The 18,390-nt window shown below is 37.4% G+C and overlaps 3 protein-coding genes and 1 pseudogene across 3 annotated transcripts; 1 reads left to right on the plus strand and 3 right to left on the minus strand.

Moving 5' to 3' along the window:
- Positions 1-646: 646 nt before the first annotated feature.
- Positions 647-3,470, minus strand: LOC103517382 (poly(A)-specific ribonuclease PARN; the record flags this gene model as incomplete). Its single annotated transcript, XM_008482412.2, is given in 4 exon segments — positions 647-724; positions 1,992-2,110; positions 2,974-3,199; positions 3,467-3,470. Coding segments are annotated over 4 exon segments (427 nt in total), but the record flags the coding sequence as incomplete, so codon positions are not given.
- LOC103517383 (translation initiation factor eIF-2B subunit alpha) lies at positions 3,439-13,095 on the plus strand. Its single transcript, XM_026829499.1, has 4 exons — positions 3,439-3,923; positions 9,162-9,285; positions 11,541-11,689; positions 12,402-13,095. Exons 1-4 carry the CDS (start codon positions 3,831-3,833, stop codon positions 12,552-12,554), a joined length of 519 nt encoding a protein of 172 aa, XP_026685300.1. The 5' UTR covers positions 3,439-3,830; the 3' UTR covers positions 12,555-13,095.
- LOC103517381 (peptidyl-prolyl cis-trans isomerase NIMA-interacting 4) lies at positions 6,376-6,953 on the minus strand. The gene has a single exon (XM_008482411.3). The coding sequence runs from the start codon at positions 6,859-6,861 to the stop codon at positions 6,493-6,495; it is 369 nt and encodes a 122-aa protein (XP_008480633.1). The 5' UTR covers positions 6,862-6,953; the 3' UTR covers positions 6,376-6,492.
- A 943-nt stretch (positions 13,096-14,038) lies between the features above and the next one.
- On the minus strand, positions 14,039-15,583 carry LOC103517384 (annotated as a pseudogene).
- Between the last annotated feature and the right edge of the window lie 2,807 nt (positions 15,584-18,390).

Genomic DNA, 18,390 nt, shown 5'->3' on the forward strand with positions numbered 1-18,390 from the left:
TATTAATAAATGGTCGATTCCTACGTAAAAAGTAGTGAAAAATCCGAATCTGAGGTCAAAACTCCGAAAAAGTAACTTGAAATAGTCAAAAATTCAATTTTCATTTTCCGTTCTAATGAAAAAGTTCAAAGAGTTGTGACGTCAGATTTCACGTTAAAATGCGCAGAAACGCTTGCGCACAAACAAACAAACGAAGCGGGAGTCATGAATTATGACGTCATCGCCTACGGGAGCATATGCCGTGACGTCAAACTTTACGATTTACCGGTATTATTCAATTTTTAATTGCCGTTCTAATGAAAAAGTTCGAAGAGTTGTGACGTCAGATTTCACGTCAAAATGCGCAGAAACGCTTGCGCACAAACAAACGAAGCGGGAGTCATGAATTATGACGTCATCGCCTACGGGAGCGTATGTCGTAACGTCAAACTTCACGATTTACCGGTATTTTTTAAATCGATTTATTTCGGTATCTAGAAGTCGCAGAAGGAAAAGAAAAATTCCGTTGGTCCTCATTTTTCCTGCTCTATGACTTCGAAACATCACCCAAGTAAGCGCAACTGATCTATTACACAGTTACGTTAGATCTCTTTAAAGAAATAAATGATGTCTCTTAGGAAAGTTCAGCCTGGATAGTTTTATTTACCTGTAATATAAGCGTCGTAACCGGCTTCATGTGATTTCTCATTGGTTGTGGAGTAACCCCGATCTGCCATCTCGGGCTCTGAAATCAAAGAAATGGGGATAGTTTTAGCACGAAGATTATTCCAGTAAGTACTTAGGGAACCTAGTTTGTTTATGTCATTAGTGGCGCTCCGCCCCGCCATGTAAAGAAAGTTTGATTTACTATTATAGTTCGCAAACAAATTTTAATTAAATTTGGCAAACATGTTGAACAAATAAAAGGACATTTGAGGAGCTGGGTGCAAAAAGGGAAATGTGGATTTTTTGCCCTTTTTCCGTAAAACGGTTTTTTTGAAAGGTGCGCTCTATCTTCCAGCGTTTGAACTGCAGTGATAACTTTTTTCGATGAGTTACAGACAAACCCTAACCCCATCTGAACATGAGAGGAGAAGAAGAAGAAGGAGAAATAACAACAGTGGGTAAATTTATTGTGTCGATGGTGAGATTCGAACCCGGGACCAGACACAGACCCGGGACCAGTTTGCAGTCAGACTACTTAACAGCCACAAAAAATCTATCAAAATCAGTCGAGTCAATTCTCGTGAAAAAGTGACAAAAAACAGGGTCTATCAGTGTAACAGACAAATAGACAGAAATGTCAAAATTCATAAGAACGAAGAAAAACTTTCTGCATGGCAACCCGGGACCTTCTGCATGGCAAGCAAGCGCGTTACCACTGGACTAACCGTGCCCCCTGAGGAACTTAAGGAAGGAACCTAGTTCCTTAAGAACCTAAGTACTTAAGGAACCTAGTTTGTTTATGTCATTAGTGTCGCTCCGCCCCGCCATGTAAAGAAAGTTTGATTTACTACTATAGTTCGCAAACAAATTTTAATTAAATTTGGCAAACATGTTGAACAAATAAAAGGACATTTGAGGAGCTGGGTGCAAAAAGGGAAATGTGGATTTTTTGCCCTTTTTCCGTAAAACGGTTTTTTTGAAAGGTGCGCTCTATCTTCCAGCGTTTGAACTGCAGTGATAACTTTTTTCGATGAGTTACAGCGTTTTTTGTAAACATACTTTTCAAGTATTTAGATGAAAAACTGAAAACTTTAAAGTTAAATATCTCAGTTTGATGATTTTCATGTATTGCCCTTTTGCACCCAGCTCCTCATTTGTATTTCAAATTTCGGGCTTCATCGCACCTTTGGAAAGCCTCTGTAGGTCATTTTCTTAGTTCTGCTCCTCACTCAACTTCTTGAGTGTTTATAACATTTCTAGCAAATTCTATGGACAAATGGCTGTCACACTAAGCTTGCACTCCAGAGGTCTTGAGTTCAATTCCCAGTCTAAGATTTTCAACTCACCACAAGTTACAAGTGTGAACGGTTCTTTCTGTACAGTATCTAGCAGAGGTCCGAGGGCGCTGTTAGTAATCAGCTCCTTCAGGGGGGCCTGAGAACACATCAGCTTCGTATCGAATATCCTGCAAATGAAACGAGATTGGTGTAAAATTTTACTGGACTGTGAACAAGAAAAGCAGGAGGGCGAGGGTTCGACCCCAACAGAGGCATGTAATTTTGTCCCTTTTTACCTAGTTGAGAATTCGACCTCATAATAATATAACTCTAAGGGTTAGGTGGTAGAGAACGCCCTCAAAGAGAACTGGTGGAAAGTATTGCATAGGATTAGGCTGTAAGAGCTTGTTATGACAAAAAGTCACAACTCAAAAAATGACACCAAAAAAAAGCAAAGAAAAAAGTAAAAAGTTCTCGTACTGAGGAAAATACAATGGAGAGCTGACTTGAAAGACACATAATCTTCAGGCAGTTCAAAACAGAACCAATTCACTATACGGCATAGGTCGAGGACTAGGAGCATATTGTGACAAAAAGTCACAACTCAAAAAATGACAGTAAAAAAGTAAAAAAAGGTACAACTCAAAAATGTTACGAAAAAAGCAACAACTCAAAATAAGGAAAGTACAAAGTTCACTTACTGAGGAAAAATACAATGTAAGGCTGACTTGAAAGACACATAATCTTCAGGCAGTTCAAAGCAGAACCGATTCACTATATGGCATAGATCTAGCAACATATTGTGACAAAAGCCCTCAATAAATGTCAAGGAAAAAAGCTCCAACTCAAAATAACGAAAGTAAAAAGGGTACTTACTGAGGAAAAATACAATGTAAGGCTGACTTGAAAGACAAATAATCTTCAGGCAGTTCAAAACAGAACCGATTCACTATATGACATAGAACTAGCAACATATTGTGACAAAAGCCCTCAAAAAATGTCAAGGAAAAAAGGTAAAACTCAAAATAAGGAAAGTAAAAAGGGTACTTACTGAGGAAAAATACAATGAAGGGCTGACTTGAAAGACACATAATCTTCGGGCAGTTCAAAACAGAACCGATTCACTATATGACACAGATCTAGCAGCATGTTGTGCCCCACTAGTGGAGTGCTATATTTGGTGAGTAGAGAGATCACTGTGGAAAACCCGACGGCATCTTCTAGTTCATCTAACTCCCGCTGCGAGCGCTCCTGTTCAAAGTCCTTTTTGGATTGACCTGACGGGAGAAAAAAAGGTGGTTATACACAGGGGTAGGGCTAGGCTGGGGGAAACTATAGGAAAACGATCGATTTCTATCGCTCTAATCTTCAAAACCAAGCCTAGCCCTGTCTTTTCTTTTCTTTCTTAAGAGCTTTGATAGAGGGAACTGTAACTGCCAAGGTCTTATCGTCCCGAAATCGAAGAGATGAAGAAGAAAGGATACAAGAGAGCCGAATTACTTGTTTAAGAGTTGGCTGAGTGGTTAAGGTGTTGAAATTAATGCTCATATAACTCTCAACCTATGAGTGCTGAATTTGAAACCTAGCTGGAAAAGAAAAGTTCTAAAAAACAACTTTTCCAGATAGGCATGGATGTAGAAGAACATGCAAAAAAAAAATCCCTACAAAAAAATATTGTTTTTTTTTTTTCCTTTGAGGCGCTTTAACTCTGGAATACCAGGTCATACACGCCGAAAAATATTGTGTGATCTGCTATTGAATGTGATTGTCTTTTGGCCACTTTAAGCTTCTGTTACATTGGATAAAATTACCGATTTTTTTTGGTCTGGCTCAAAATTACTTTGAACTTAACTTTTTACTTTCTATTTTTATTTATTTTTCCAGACGTTTTTTGAATGCAAAAGTACCATGGTGCACCGGGGGCAAGTGTTCCTCAAGAAACTGACACTGGCTCGAGGCAAGGTAGCCAAACTAGCGGCCCCTTTCATTGTAGATGGATCAGTAAGTAAAATTGACTTATTTCAATCAAGTGGTTCCTAGTTTCCATTTTACTCTGACCCTAGTATCAAAATATTGGGATGCAAGGAGAAGAATGACATAATAGTCAATCTCAAGCATTAGATAACAACAACAACTCTGACCCTATTCAATTACACCAACCCTATTTAAGTAGGAGAAGGTTAGGAAGAAGAAGAAGAAGGGTGGTTCGTAGTTCCTATACACTCATCATAATTCACTCTTTATTCTTCTAATTAAGCCAATGTAGCACATGTTTCATTGGTTTGAAATAAAACAGGCAGTGAAACACCCATAAAAATTAACAAACAAACTTGGAAAAAAAATACATGTCTGCCAGCCTAGTTAACTTGGGTGGTAGCTCGTCTGCCTTGTAAGTGCTAGACCGTGGGTTCGATTCCCAGGGCGGGGCGGATTTTGTCTCTTCTCACCCATCTGATGAGGGACATACATACCACAGAATGTGTATGCTTCAACAAATCAACACAGACCATTTGTAGAGATACCTACCTACTTTTTTTTTATGAGAATTGATCCTAGACTGGGGCCATATGGATTTCCTATCACTTACCAAGTGTCGTGTACTACTCCAGCAAGCTCTGTTGGGATAACTATTTTGCCTCTAGACGGAGATGAATTGTCAGCTACAATTATCTCTTCTCACCCAGCATGTATGTCCGAAGTATTACATATCTGATGAGGGACATACATACCACAGAATGTGTATGCTTCAACACAGACCATTTGTAGTGATACCTACCTGCTTTTTTTTTGAGAATTGATCCTCGAGTTGGGCCATATGGATTTTCTATCACTTACCAAGTGTCGTGTACTACTCCAGCAAGCTCTGTTGGGATAACTATTTTGCCTCTAGACGGAGATGAATTGTCAGCTACTCGTTGCTTCTGAACTTGCTTCAGTCTTGCCTCTTGTTCTTCGTAGGACTTTTTTGTAAGGTAGGGAATACCTGAGGATTGAGAGAGAGAGAAAGAGAGAGAGAAAGAGAGAGAGAGAGAGAGAAGAGAGAGAGAGAGAGAGAGAGAAAATGGCATAATTTTATTACTGGCTTTAAACAGTAAAGATGAGATCAGATCCTCTAACCAAGTCTAACCTAACCCAAGGGGTATCTAACACAGTTTAAATTTTATCTTCACAACAATGAGGTATTTCTACTTTTTTTTTCTATTAGGTGCTAGTTTATCTATTTGCAAGTTTTTTTTTCCACAATAACCTTCAAACAATGTGCCTAATTTTGATTAATTTAGGTAGGTACTTTTTTAGGTTCAACTTTTTGGGTTCAGTCTAACTTATTAGAACCCATTTTTTTTTTTTTTTTTTTTTTTTTTTTTTTTTTTAATTTTTAAATTTCACACCGTTGTCATATTTGAAAGCACAGAGTCCGAACTGTATAAGAAGAAAGTCCATGGAGCCTTGGCGTATCTTGTCGTAATATTGTGCTGGAGTATCATAGGGTGTTGTGTTGGGGCCATTGTTTAGTCCTGTGAACTCTCCGTCAATTGTCACAAACAAGGCTGACTTGATGGCTTCTTCTACCTCGGGCAGAATTTCTTTAAAATCTGAAAGAGTCAAATTTTGAAATTAGTAGGTACTTTGGTAAATACTTGAGAAATAAACTAGAAATAGTATTGTGGCACAAGGGGTTCCAAGCATTTAGGGGACCTGCAGGCACATTTATGGCTCCTTGTCCTTAGGTTTTGGATATAGGTGCACTACTCGCTCTGAAGCAACACAAACGGGACCAATTTCCAAGAAAGATCTACAGTTACTGTTGTCGTCGTTGTGATGGGTTGTGTCAATCTTTGGACATCATTCTGGACCAACCCATGGCAGCAGCCACCTTCCTGGACCTGGAAGATGGGTGACTGAATATTGTCATTGACGTTCGCAACAACAACGGATCCAGGTACAGTTCACTCTGAGCAACTGTATTATTCAGGGCCTTTATTAGGAGGGCATATTTAGCTCTTACTCACTTGTCTTGGTAACCTCCATACTGGTGAAAGTTGTAGTTCCCTGTACTGTAAATCACTGATACGTCCCTCCTATCCAAGAAGTAGGTATCCACAAAAAATATTTTCTCAATTTTTCATTTTTCGCCAGTAGAAATCCCTAGATTCAATAGGTATAAAACAATAAAAAAAAAATGATCCTCGAACCATCCATCCTAGATCACCCCCTTGCCGTGCCTTGTCTTCACTGTATTGACTTGCTACTTCAGGAAATTTAACTCCTGAGAGATTGTGAACAGAAAAGTTCAAAAATTTTCAAAAAAGAACACTTTTCAGCTTTTCACTTTTCTGGTTTTTTGAAATTTTTGTTTACAAAAAAAAACGACACTAGCGCGATCTATCAAAATCTGCTTCACTTTTTTGTGAACACAGGAAAAAATCGGAAAAAAAAATCAAAATTTTGAATTTCCTGCCAACTTTACATGCTCATGAAGGCTGTGTTAAGTTACCACATCATTTTCCACATGCCAAGAAAGGATGGGAATGGGCTATCTCAGCCCCGTACACAAACACACCCTCAGGCATTACTTTTTGCCTTCAACCATAATAATGTGATAGCCAAATTTGGTTTTGATAGGAGGCTCCGTATAGACAGGATTATTGACAGTTGATATGGGAAGCTTAAATGCAGCATCTTGAAACTCGCCCACCATTGATCCTCGAACCATCCATCCTAGATCACCCCCTTGCCGTGCCTTGTCTTCACTGTATTGACTTGCTACTTCAGGAAATTTAACTCCTGATTTCAATTTCTCCAATGCTTCCAATACTTTTGATTGCTTCTCACAAAGAATATGCCGAACCTTTACAGCAGTTCCTCCTTTCTTTTGTTTGCCACTTGAGTCTTCTTCTTTATCTTTACTACTTTTGCCAGAGCCTTTCTTGGGTCCCATTTTACCAGAAAACAGTTACCTCGAAATTAGAGAATCTCTACAAACTCAACTTATACTTATATTATCTTTACTCAAAAATCTCAAAAACTTAAAATCTAAAAATCAAAACAAAACATTGAAATTATCCCGCCTCGACAACAGTTGCCAAACAGCTGATCCAGGCTGTGGTTATGTACCGGGTTGAGATGAGCTCGGACGAGGTGAGATAGGATATTGTTTCTATCTCGAAATTAGAGAATCTCTACAAACTCAACTTATTATCTTTACTCAAAAATCTCAGAAACTTGAAATCTAAAAATCAAAACAAAACATTGAAATTATCCCGCCTCGACAACAGTTGCCAAACAGCTGATCCAGGCTGTGTTTATGTACCGGGTTGAGATGAGCTCGGACGAGGTGAGATAGAATATTGTTTCTACAGTTTTGCATTGGAGTGGTAACTTGAGCAAGGATAGTGTGGGAGTGTTGGGTATTTTTTCTAACCCTCTGTCCCGGCGGCCATGTTTAAAATTTATTTTATATTATTTTACTTTTGTTTGCTTTGTATTTCGCTTGTTTGTAATATCTAATATAAATGAAAAGTATAATATAAACGTGAAAACTCGAGATAAAAAGTAAAAAATGAATTCAGATTGTACAAGTTGCGGAAAAAAATCAAAATTTCGAATTTCCCGCCAACTTTACACGCTCGTGAAAGCTGTACGTGTTAAGTACCACATCATTTTCCACACGCCAAGAGAGGACGGGAATGGCCTATCTCAACCCGGTACATAACCACAGCCTCAATCACATATGATTGGGGTTGTGGTTATGTGCCGGGTTGAAATGAGCTCGGACTAGGTGAGACAGGATATTGCAGGGTTGTCCAACCCGCGGGCTGCATGCGGCCCGCGAACTCTATGACTGAAGAATTCATCAATATGGGCGAAAGTGCTTTTTCGACTATGAAGCATTTGAAAAACCAATGAAAAAACTATCTTTCGGATGTGTCTCTTCTTTGCGGCCCGCCAACCTTGATCTCTTGTGGCCCTCGGGTGCACAAAGGTTGGACAATCCTGGGATATTATTACCAACCTTGCCTTCCCCAACCCGGTATACATAACCACAGCCTGTTAAGTACATGACTCAGTCTTGATATTCAGCACAAAGAGACAGTGGTGGTTCCTGAGTCCATGGTAGAAAAGGAATGGTTGTTCTGTTGACTTTGGGTTATTTTTCAATGTTGGGCCATACTGAAACATTAAAACAAAATTAGGTGGGTAATTGATAGGTAAATTTTCAACAAACACAAGATTATAAAAAATCCAGGTAAGTACCTAGTAGATTTGAGAGAAAAAATAAATTAAAATATTTTACTTTACAGATCAATATTTTGGGCCTGATTTGGCCTCTGGAGGCGCCCATAGGGACACTTCTGAGGAATTGTCTCAGCACAATTCCTCAATGGTAAGTACATTTTTGATTTGATTTGGCAAGCATTTTAAAGATCTAAGGGGCATTTTATTGGGATTTTTCAACAAACACAAGATTATAAAAAATCCAAGTAGAGGTACCTAGTAGATTTGAGAGAAAAAATAAATGAAAATATTTTACTTTACAGATCAAGATTTTGGGCCTGATTTGGCCTCTGGAGGCGCCCATAGGGACACTTTTGAGGAATTGTCTCAGCACAATTCCTCAATGGTTAGTACATTTTTGATTTGATTTGGCAAGCATTTTAAAGATCTAAGGGACATTTTATTGGGACAAAGCAAGCCTATGGAGGTAGATTTGTGATACTGTCCTGGTAACCACAAAAGCAAGCAAACTGAAGACCTCTCCTAAGCACGATCCATAATAGGGCGACCCACTTGGTCAAATTTCTAGAAGATAGGGATCCTCAAATTTGTTCAAAGCTGTCTAACAACCAAACATCTCTATTGTGAAATATTGTAACCACAAAAGCAAGCAAACTGGAGACCTCTCCTAAGCACGATCCATAATAGGGTGACCCACTTGGTCAAATTTCTAGAAGATAGGGATCCTCAAATTTGTTCAAAGCTGTCTAACAACCAAACATCTCTATTGTGAAATATTGAAATGTTACTGTCTACTATATTTTTTGCCTGGGTTCCAAAAAGACCCAAAAATACTTACCTATCACTCACTCAGTGCGAAAAAATGACAAGTTTCTGACAATTTTGATAAGAAATTGATAAAGAAAAAGGACATAACCTCACCATTCAAAAAATTTAAAGAAAATTATCCGGAAGGTCAATATGGGCAAAAAAAAAAATGTCAATTTTTATTATTATTTTCAGAAAATCCTTGTTCATTCCATGTCACGTGTTATATTAGAAACCATACGGGAAGCCAACAGAAGTAACAAGAGGTTCCAAGTATTTGTGACCAAGGCTGACACAGAAGATGGCTCTCAGAGCGGGTAAGCAGAGGTTTTCCCAAAAATCATTTGAGATAGGCAAAGTTTTTGCTGAAAATCATTTGAAACAGGCAGAGTTTCTGCTACAATCCATTGAAACAAGGAGAGTTTCTGTCCAAATCCTTGGAATGAATAAAAGCATGTTTTTTTTTAATTTTTTTAAGGAAGACAGAATAGGGAAAACTTTGTCTGTTTAGAATAAAGATTCCCCAAGTGTTTGCAATTTAGTACTACCTTCCAAGGTTAATATTAGGCTGGCTCTATCCAATCTCAAAAACGCGTCTTAGGCTGCTCTCAGGTGTTGGCTAAATTGGTGACCCCAACGTGATGGAAATTAGGCAATTTTAGAACCCTCATCTGGACTTGACCGTGTCTTGCTTCTGCACTTTGTGCAACCCAGCAGGCCCAGCACGTTAACACACCTCTGCTTGTGGGTTCAGATCACTTGCAAAGGACTCGGCACTTCAAGTCCAGATGAGATCCTGCCACACAACACTCCCTTCCCACCCTGCCCCACCGCACGCTGCTTAATGAGTGACTAACACTGTCACTTGGGGGGAGTACTGTGGTGCTCACAACAACACTCAACATTTTGGAACTATTGCCATGAGGATGGCTAAATATATTTTCCTTGAGCTGTTCAATGGTTTGATTCATTTAACTCTGAGAATAGACCCCAGCACCTACTCATGAAGGCTCTGTGTTAAGTTACCACATCATTTTCCACTTGCCAAGAACATCTCAAAATGGCCTATCTCAGCCCTGTTCATAACCACGGCCTCATGTGACATGATTGGTCCGCATGATGCATGCATCATGTAATCCTGCCTCAACATCAGTACCTATCATGATCTATTTCGGATACACAGAAATCACTCAACACACTATTGCCATGAGGATGGCTAAATATATTTTCCTTGAGCTGTTCAATGGTTTGATTCATTTAACTCTGAGAATAGACCCCAGCACCTGTGTAGTCCAAGTAACAAAAAATGTCTTCAGATGGCTGAATTCTGTTCGTCTCCATGTTTTTTTCTTTTTTGGTTGTTTCCAGCAGATAGCTGATAGCTCTTTTAATGAGAGATAATTTAACTGTCAAGGAAGAATTTCTCCACATTAAACATAATATATATTTATGTAAATAGTTGTTTAGCAAACTAACAAGGTTCAGGGTGTGTTGGTTGTTTTCAGCTGATTTAGCTCTTTTAATGAAATCATTGTAATAGAGGTAATTGAACTGTCAAGGAAGAATTTCTCCACATTAAACATAATATATATTTATGTAAATAGTTGTTTAGCAAACTAACAAGGTTCAGGGTGTGTTTATAAGTACCGGGTTGAGATGAGCTTGGACAAGGTGAGATAGGATATTGTTTCTACAGTTTTGCATTGGAGTGGTAACTTAAGCAAGGATAGCGTGGGAGTGTTGGGCATTTTTACGCTTGCGGAGGAGCAGAAAGAAATGCGCAGAAACGTATGCGCACAAACACATTAATGTGTTGCCTGCAAAGGAGCTTTGCTCGGGACATTTGATGTGACGGCATCGCCTACGGGAGCGTATGCCGTGACGTCAAAGTTCACGATTTACCGGTATTTTTTTTTTTTTATCGATTTATCTCGGGATCTAGAAGTCGTAGAAGAAAAAGAAAAATTCCGTTGGTCCTCATTTTTCCTGCTCTATGACTCTGAAACATCACCCAAGTAAGCGCAACTGATCTATTTATATTTACTATTTACTAACCACCAACCATAAGCCAGGGTAAATTAATATTATTATGAAGAACAAACTCTGTGGTGGGCAGAATAAGTACACAATAGGGCTGCCTAGAAGGGACTGACAAGAAACCCTGATCCTATTGGAGTAGGAAAAGGCTAGGAAGAAGAAGAAGAATGTCTAATGCACTGCAATTGAAGTCAGGTCTAAAAATTTTCCGATCTAATTAATACACACGTGCAAAACTTGATTTTGATGGAGGAAAAAGTCACTGCACAGTTAAATACCACAGGGGTGTAGTGGTTAGCACGGGGCTCTGCATCTGTAGGCTGGGGCTTTGAATTTAAGTCAAGTCATAAAATTTAGCGTAGTGTATTAAGCGAGGAACGACTCGTCATTTGTGACAAGCATTATCATAATTGAAATTCCTTCTTCTTTTTTTTTTTTTCTTTTTTCCATTGCACGGTAAGAATGTAGACTTTTTTTTTATTATGCTTTAACATGTTTTTTCTGTTTATGAATACCTTTAACTTTGCTTTAAGATAGTTTTTCCCCCCATTTCTCAACAGATTGGAAGCTACACAATGGCAGTCTGTGCAAAAGAACTGAAGAAACCATTCTATGTGCTGGCAGAGAGTTTCAAATTTGTGCGCCTGTATCCTTTGAATCAACGAGATCTGCCCAACGAATTTAAGGTAAAAAATAATAAAAATAAAAATTTGGTGTGAACATCACACTTTCTATTTATTAATTTATTACACTCCAGAAGAAAGAAAAAAAATCGTACCTACCTTCTCGGAAAATTTTGAACAAAAAATGGAAAAATTAAAAAAGTCGAAATTTCAAAAATGCATGCCTAGGTACATACAAGGTTATCACCGGAGGCGCTCTCTACCACCTAACCTTTAGAGCTCTATTGTTATGTGAATTTAAGGTAAAAAATAATAATAATAAAATCTGGTGTGAACATCACACTTTCTATTTATTAGTCTATTACACTCCAGAAGAAAGAAAAAAGTAGAAAAAAAATCGTGCCTATCTTCTCGGAAATTTTTGAACAAAAAATGGAAAAAATTTCAAAAATGCATGCCTAGGTACATACAAGGTTATCACCGGAGGCGCTCTCTACCACCTAACCTTTAGAGCTCTATTGTTATGTCAAATCTTCTTTTTTTTTAGGTTTAACAGAGGGAACTGTAACTGCTAGGTCTTATCGTCCCGAAATCGAAGAGAAAAGGAAGACAGGATAGGAGAAAGCCAGCCGTTCTGGGAACAAACCTTATCCCATCAGGATTAAATTCCAACCCGGGCGGGCATCGAACCCACGGCCTAGCGCTAGACGTACTACCAACCAAGATTCTTGATACAAGTACCTACATTTGTGAATGTTTTTTTTTATGATTTCAGTTTACCTCAAGCATATTGAAGAAGGAGAACCTAAGCAAATACCATCCCCTAGTAGACTACACCCCTCCTCAATATATCACATTGCTATTCACAGACCTGGGTATTCTAACACCATCCGCTGTCAGTGACGAGCTTATCAAACTGTACCTATAATTCCATCCTGATTCAAAATGGCAGCGCTTCACAGTCATGCCTCTTAACGCCGCGCAAATTCCGTACAAAGGACGGGTCAACCACTAGTTGTACCTATAACAATCTTGTAGGTATCATGGAATACCAGCTAAGGTATGGAATTGTACTTTAGGAACTTGGTCTGTTTGTTGGAATTTAATTTTGACAAACATGCCACAGCACAAATTTTCCAGTGGTTGTGTTTGTGAAAACATGTTCTTAGTGTCAGTGCGTACCTATGTGTGCTAAATTTGCTACAAGCATGTCATAATTCGACTGGAGATTCTTAAGCAGTGTTCACACTTCAATCAAATCAACTTTGATTGACTCAAATGTTTAGGTACAGCCTTAAGTTAAGGAAAATGACAATTATTTAATCATCCAAACCATACTAGATTTTGATCAATGACCTTTTTTAGGTCTTCACTTGAGAGCTTCAAAGTCTTCAAACACATAAAGTACCTATGGGAAGATAAAAAATCAAAATAAAAAAATCTCATTTTTAAAAATTAATTATCAACTATTCAGATGTTTTATTTCTTCATCTAACTCAACTTCTGAGCATTCACATTCGACTTCCGGGAACAAACCTTATCCCATCAGGATTAAATTCCAACCCGGGCGGGAATCGAACCCACGGCCTAGCGCTTACAAGGTAGACGTACTACCAACCAAGATTCTTGATACAAGTACCTACGTTTGTGAATGTTTTTTTTTATGATTTCAGTTTACCTCAAGCATATTGAAGAAGGAGAACCTAAGGAAATACCATCCCCTAGTGGACTACACCCCTCCTCAATATATCACATTGCTATTCACAGACCTGGGTATTCTAACACCATCCGCTGTCAGTGACGAGCTTATCAAATTGTACCTATAATTCCATCCTGATTCAAAATGGCAGTGCTTCAAAGTCATACCTCTTAACGCCGCGCAAATCCCGTACAAAAGATGGGTCAACCACTAGTTGTACCTATAACAATCTTGTAGGTATCATGGAATACCAGCTAAGGTATGGAATTGTACTTTAGGAACTTGGTGTGTTTGTTGGAATTTAATTTTGACAAACATGCCATAGCACGAATTTTCCAATGGTTGTGTTTGTGAAAACATGTTCTTAGTGTCAGTGCGTGTGTGCTAAATTTGCTACAAGCATGTCATAATTCCACTGGAGATTCTTGAGCAGTGTTCACACTTCAATCAAATCAACTTTGATTGACTCTAATGTTTAGGTACAGCCTTAAGTTAAGGAAAATGACAATTATTTAATCATCAAAACCATACTAGATTTTGATCAATGACCTTTTTTAGGTCTTCACTTGAGAACTTCAAAGTCTTCAAACAAATAAAAAATCAAAATAAAAAATCTCATTTTTAAAAATTAATTATCAACTATTCAGATGTTTTATTTCTTCATCTAACTCAACTTCTGAGCATTCACATTCGAACTCAAAATAAAAAAAAAATCTCATTTTTAAAAATTAATTATCAACTATTCAGATGTTTTATTTCTTCATCTAACTCAACTTCTGAGCATTCACATTCGAACACAGACTCAAAATGCTTCTTAAATAAAGGAACTACAGTGTCTACAGTAATATCTTTGGATAAATGCTTACTCAAACTCGTCACCTGTTTGTCTTTAATACCACATGGAGTTATGTGATTAAACCAGGTCAGATCTGTGTCACAGTTGATAGCCAAGCCATGATGTGTGATGTACAAGCTACTGTGAACACCGATTGCACACACTTTGTATTCATCATCTAGGAACACCCCTGTGTATTTGGGAATAAGACCCGCATTCAGACTGAACTCTTGCTTACACAGCTGTATAACAGTCTGTTCTATTGACTGCACAAACCACTTGATACTTGGTGTAAAGTGTTTCAAGTTAATGATGGGGTAGGCAACTAACTGACCTGGGCCGTGGAATGTTATCAACCCACCTCTGTTTGTTTTGTAAAAATCTGCACCAAGTTTGTTCAATTTGAGTTCTAAATTTTCATCGTATTCTTTCAATGAGCGAATGCCTATGGTGTACACAGGTTTGTGTTCAAGAAGCAAGAGAGTACCAGAGTGGTTGGAAGGTTTAGAGATTAGAGTTTTCAATTTATTGACATAGTGTTCTTGGATTTTTATCCCATTTGAATAAGACACAACGCCTAGTCTGACTAATTGGACTTGTTTGGTCATATTGACTGATGGATAAATTGTTTAGGAGTATGTCCCGAAGGACCCCAAAGGTACTAATATAAACTTACAACTTGAGATTTAATAATAAATGTAAGTACATGACTCAGTCTTGATATTCAGCACAAATAGACAGTGGTGTTTCCTGAGTCCATGGTAGAAAAGGAATGGTTGTTCTGTTGACTTTGGGTTATTTTTCAATGTTGGGTCATACTGAAACATTAAAACAAAATTAGGTGGGTAATTGATAGGTAATTTTTCAACAAACACAAGATTATAAAAAGTCCAGGTAGGTACCTAGTAGATTTGAGAGAAAAAATAAATGAAAATATTTTACTTTACAGATCAAGATTTTGGGCCTGATTTGGCCTCTGGAGGCGCCCATAGGGACACTTTTGAGGAATTGTCTCAGCACAATTCCTCAATGGTTAGTACATTTTTGATTTGATTTGGCAAGCATTTTAAAGATCTAAGGGACATTTTATTGGGACAAAGCAAGCCTATGGAGGTAGATTTGTGATACTGTCCTGGTAACCACAAAAGCAAGCAAACTGGAGACCTCTCCTAAGCACGATCCATAATAGGGTGACCCACTTGGTCAAATTTCTAGAAGATAGGGATCCTCAAATTTGTTCAAAGCTGTCTAACAACCAAACATCTCTATTGTGAAATATTGAAATGTTACTGTCTACTATATTTTTTGCCTGGGTTCCAAAAAGACCCAAAAATACTTACCTATCACTCACTCAGTGCGAAAAAATGACAAGTTTCTGACAATTTTGATAAGAAATTGATAAAGAAAAAGGACATAACCTCACCATTCAAAAAATTTAAAGAAAATTATCCGGAAGGTCAATATGGGCTAGATAAGGTCTGAGAGTCAGGCTAAAGTGGAGCCCAAAGCAAATTTGCAAAATTTCAAAGTTTTACTTTTCTACAAGAGGATCTTACTATGTGTAGATAATGTGACTTTAAAATTTCATATTAATGTAAATTCGTGCTTTAAAAGTTTATAAAATGATCTAAATTCGTTTTTAAAAAAATTTCGGCCACCGAAAGCCAGTAAAAAAATGGCGATTGAAGATTTTTATTTGTCAACTTTTTTCAGAACTCTCGCATTATCCACAAAATTTTACCTCCTTGAATTCTGCACTGCACGCTACCTAGCGGCGTTTTGACGCACTATCTGAAGAATGTGCATATTGAAAGGCGGCTGATGTTTTGGGGCACATAAATTCTAGCACTGATTTGCCATACAGCAAGGCAGCTGATTTCCAAACAAAAATGTACATGAGCCACCAAGTTTTGACTTTTCTCACAAATTCCGTTAGATGGCAGCACCTTTATGAAAATGAGTCACCCTCACAAAACTGACGTAAACATCCGAAAAAACTAGCAAAAAATACGTTTTGACGCACTATCTGAAGAATGTGCATATTGAAAGGCGGCTGATGTATTGGGGCACATAAATTCTAGCACTGATTTGCCATACAGCAAGGCGGCTGATTTCCAAACAAAAATGTACATGAGCCACCAAGTTTTGACTTTTCCCACAAATTCCGTTAGATGGCAGCACCTTTATGAAAATGAGTCACCCTCACAAAACTGACGTAAACATCCGAAAAAATTAGCAATAAGTTTAGAATTTTTTTGTCGGATTGTCGGAAGGAAGAAGAGAGGTGTGTCTGTGTTTCCTATTTGTGTTTTGTTTTTCTTATCAGCCTGCTTTCTATAAAGTTTAATTACTCGAACGGGAAAATCAATAATTTTCCATTTGGAAAAGTGCTTTCGAGAAATAACAGTCAAGGAAAAACACCCAACGGAGATTTGCTGTAGTTGAAAAGTTTTGGCTTGACTTGAAAAAAGGTGAGGACAGAAATGTTTTTTTAGCCTCTGCTTAATATGCTATCAATTTACAGTTAGTTCATAGATATTTGCAATACCGCTAGATTGATAGGTCTTTATGCTATTTGAACTGCTGAAATAAATTAATTTAAGTACCTTCAATCTAGGCTTTTTCTTGAGAGGTCTATATTGAATGAATACCTGCCCAGTTAACATCCGAGTTGAATTGATGTAGGTAGGTCGTTTTTGTATCAGATAATGGCTTCCTACTCCTTCGATAAGTTTAATGTTTAGTTTTGTCTCTAACAGCATTTATTTTATAGGAAGAGCAAAACAAACTGATTTCTGAGCTCTGTATGTAACCAAGAAACTAAGTAGGTAATTTATGTAGCTCATCATCGTCATCTGCATAAAATAGAAAGCTCCTTTTGTGTTTAACCTAACCCTATATTAACACTGGTCACTGCTCAAATTTTGAAAGCTCATTTTTGTGTTTATCCTAACCCTAACAATACTGGTCACTGGTCATTTGTGACAGCTCCTTTTTGTAGAAATTTTCCATTGACATGACTTGGAATGCTCATTGGTACAAAATTGAAAAAAAGGGTACCTATGTTCCTATTTTTACTAGGAATAACTGCAAATTGGCCCTATCTTTACATTCGCATTTTATCTACAAAAGCTAAGAATTTTGCCTGGAGGGCTGTTTTAAATTCTTGGCATCCATCACTGGAGCATATTTGGCACTCATGAGCTCTCTCTAATGATGCTATTCAATAATGTTTATGAAGATGCAAAAATTTTGTTCAATCATAGGGAAAATTGTTGAATATATCATGAATATAGGAGAGCAGAGGTGTGGCACAAGATTTCAGAGTTAAAACACTACTTCCTAACATCAGTATAAGTAAATGGTCTCCTGAAACACCTAGGTACCTCTTGAATTTCCTTTTATTATCAAGAATATTTCCTAAGCTCCTACCTATTATTTATTACCTAAGCATTTGGAAGCTGGAAAAATGCAGTAATTATTTACAAAAATAAAATCTTAGTTATCCATTAGGAGAAATATTACCTGCATAAAGATATGTAAGTAGGTAGCTAGGTTATGTAAGATATTTTTGAAGAACAATAATAAAATATTGAGCATATTTATGAATTGGCAAAGAAACCCATGATGGTGTTACACTCTTATAACCAAGTTCCTAGATGATCTCACAATTTTCTTCAACAGTTTGTAGACTAGAAACTACTATTTATAACTTTATCCTCATAACCTTGTTTATTACTAGCTTAGGTAGGTACTAGTAAGTAGGTAGTTACATAAGACATTTTGAGCTATTTTGTATACCTGATAGGTACTTATTTGTTACCTTTTCATGTAACTATTTAATACAATAAAATAAAGCTTGTACATTTAATAAATTTCTAACTTTTAAGTAAAATACATTTGATAAAATTATACAGTTTAAGTAAATTGGATTTTAAGTAAATAGATAATAACAAATAAGTATTGCAACATCCCTTCCACTCTGGGTTCCACTGGGTTCTACAAATAAGCAGGCATTTTTAGGATGATTGCAATATTGTTTATTAACCTTACCCTAAATTAGAATTTCACAAGTGAAATCAATGAAATATTTTCATTCACTTCACTAGAATATTTACCTACTTATGTAAAAAAAAGTCTTATCAGCAAACTGAATACAGGTTGTCTAGCTATCTCTATTGACTGAGAGAGAAATTAATATGCCATATAGGAACTATGATATCATTCTGC

The sequence above is a fragment of the Diaphorina citri genome, unplaced genomic scaffold, assembly GCF_000475195.1.
Source record: "Diaphorina citri unplaced genomic scaffold, Diaci psyllid genome assembly version 1.1 scaffold1829, whole genome shotgun sequence".
Classification (NCBI taxonomy): domain Eukaryota; kingdom Metazoa; phylum Arthropoda; class Insecta; order Hemiptera; family Psyllidae; genus Diaphorina; species Diaphorina citri.

Excerpts from the sequence above, each read along its gene's own strand:
- LOC103517383 (XM_026829499.1), top strand. The coding sequence starts at position 3,831 with ATGGTGCACCGGGGGCAAGTGTTCCTCAAGAAACTGACACTGGCTCGA. Across the intron at positions 3,924-9,161 it reads CTTTCATTGTAGATGGATCA|AAAATCCTTGTTCATTCCAT; the intron begins GTAAGTAAAATT and ends TATTATTTTCAG. Across the intron at positions 11,690-12,401 it reads ATCTGCCCAACGAATTTAAG|TTTACCTCAAGCATATTGAA; the intron begins GTAAAAAATAAT and ends TTATGATTTCAG.
- LOC103517381 (XM_008482411.3), bottom strand. The coding sequence starts at position 6,861 with ATGGGACCCAAGAAAGGCTCTGGCAAAAGTAGTAAAGATAAAGAAGAA.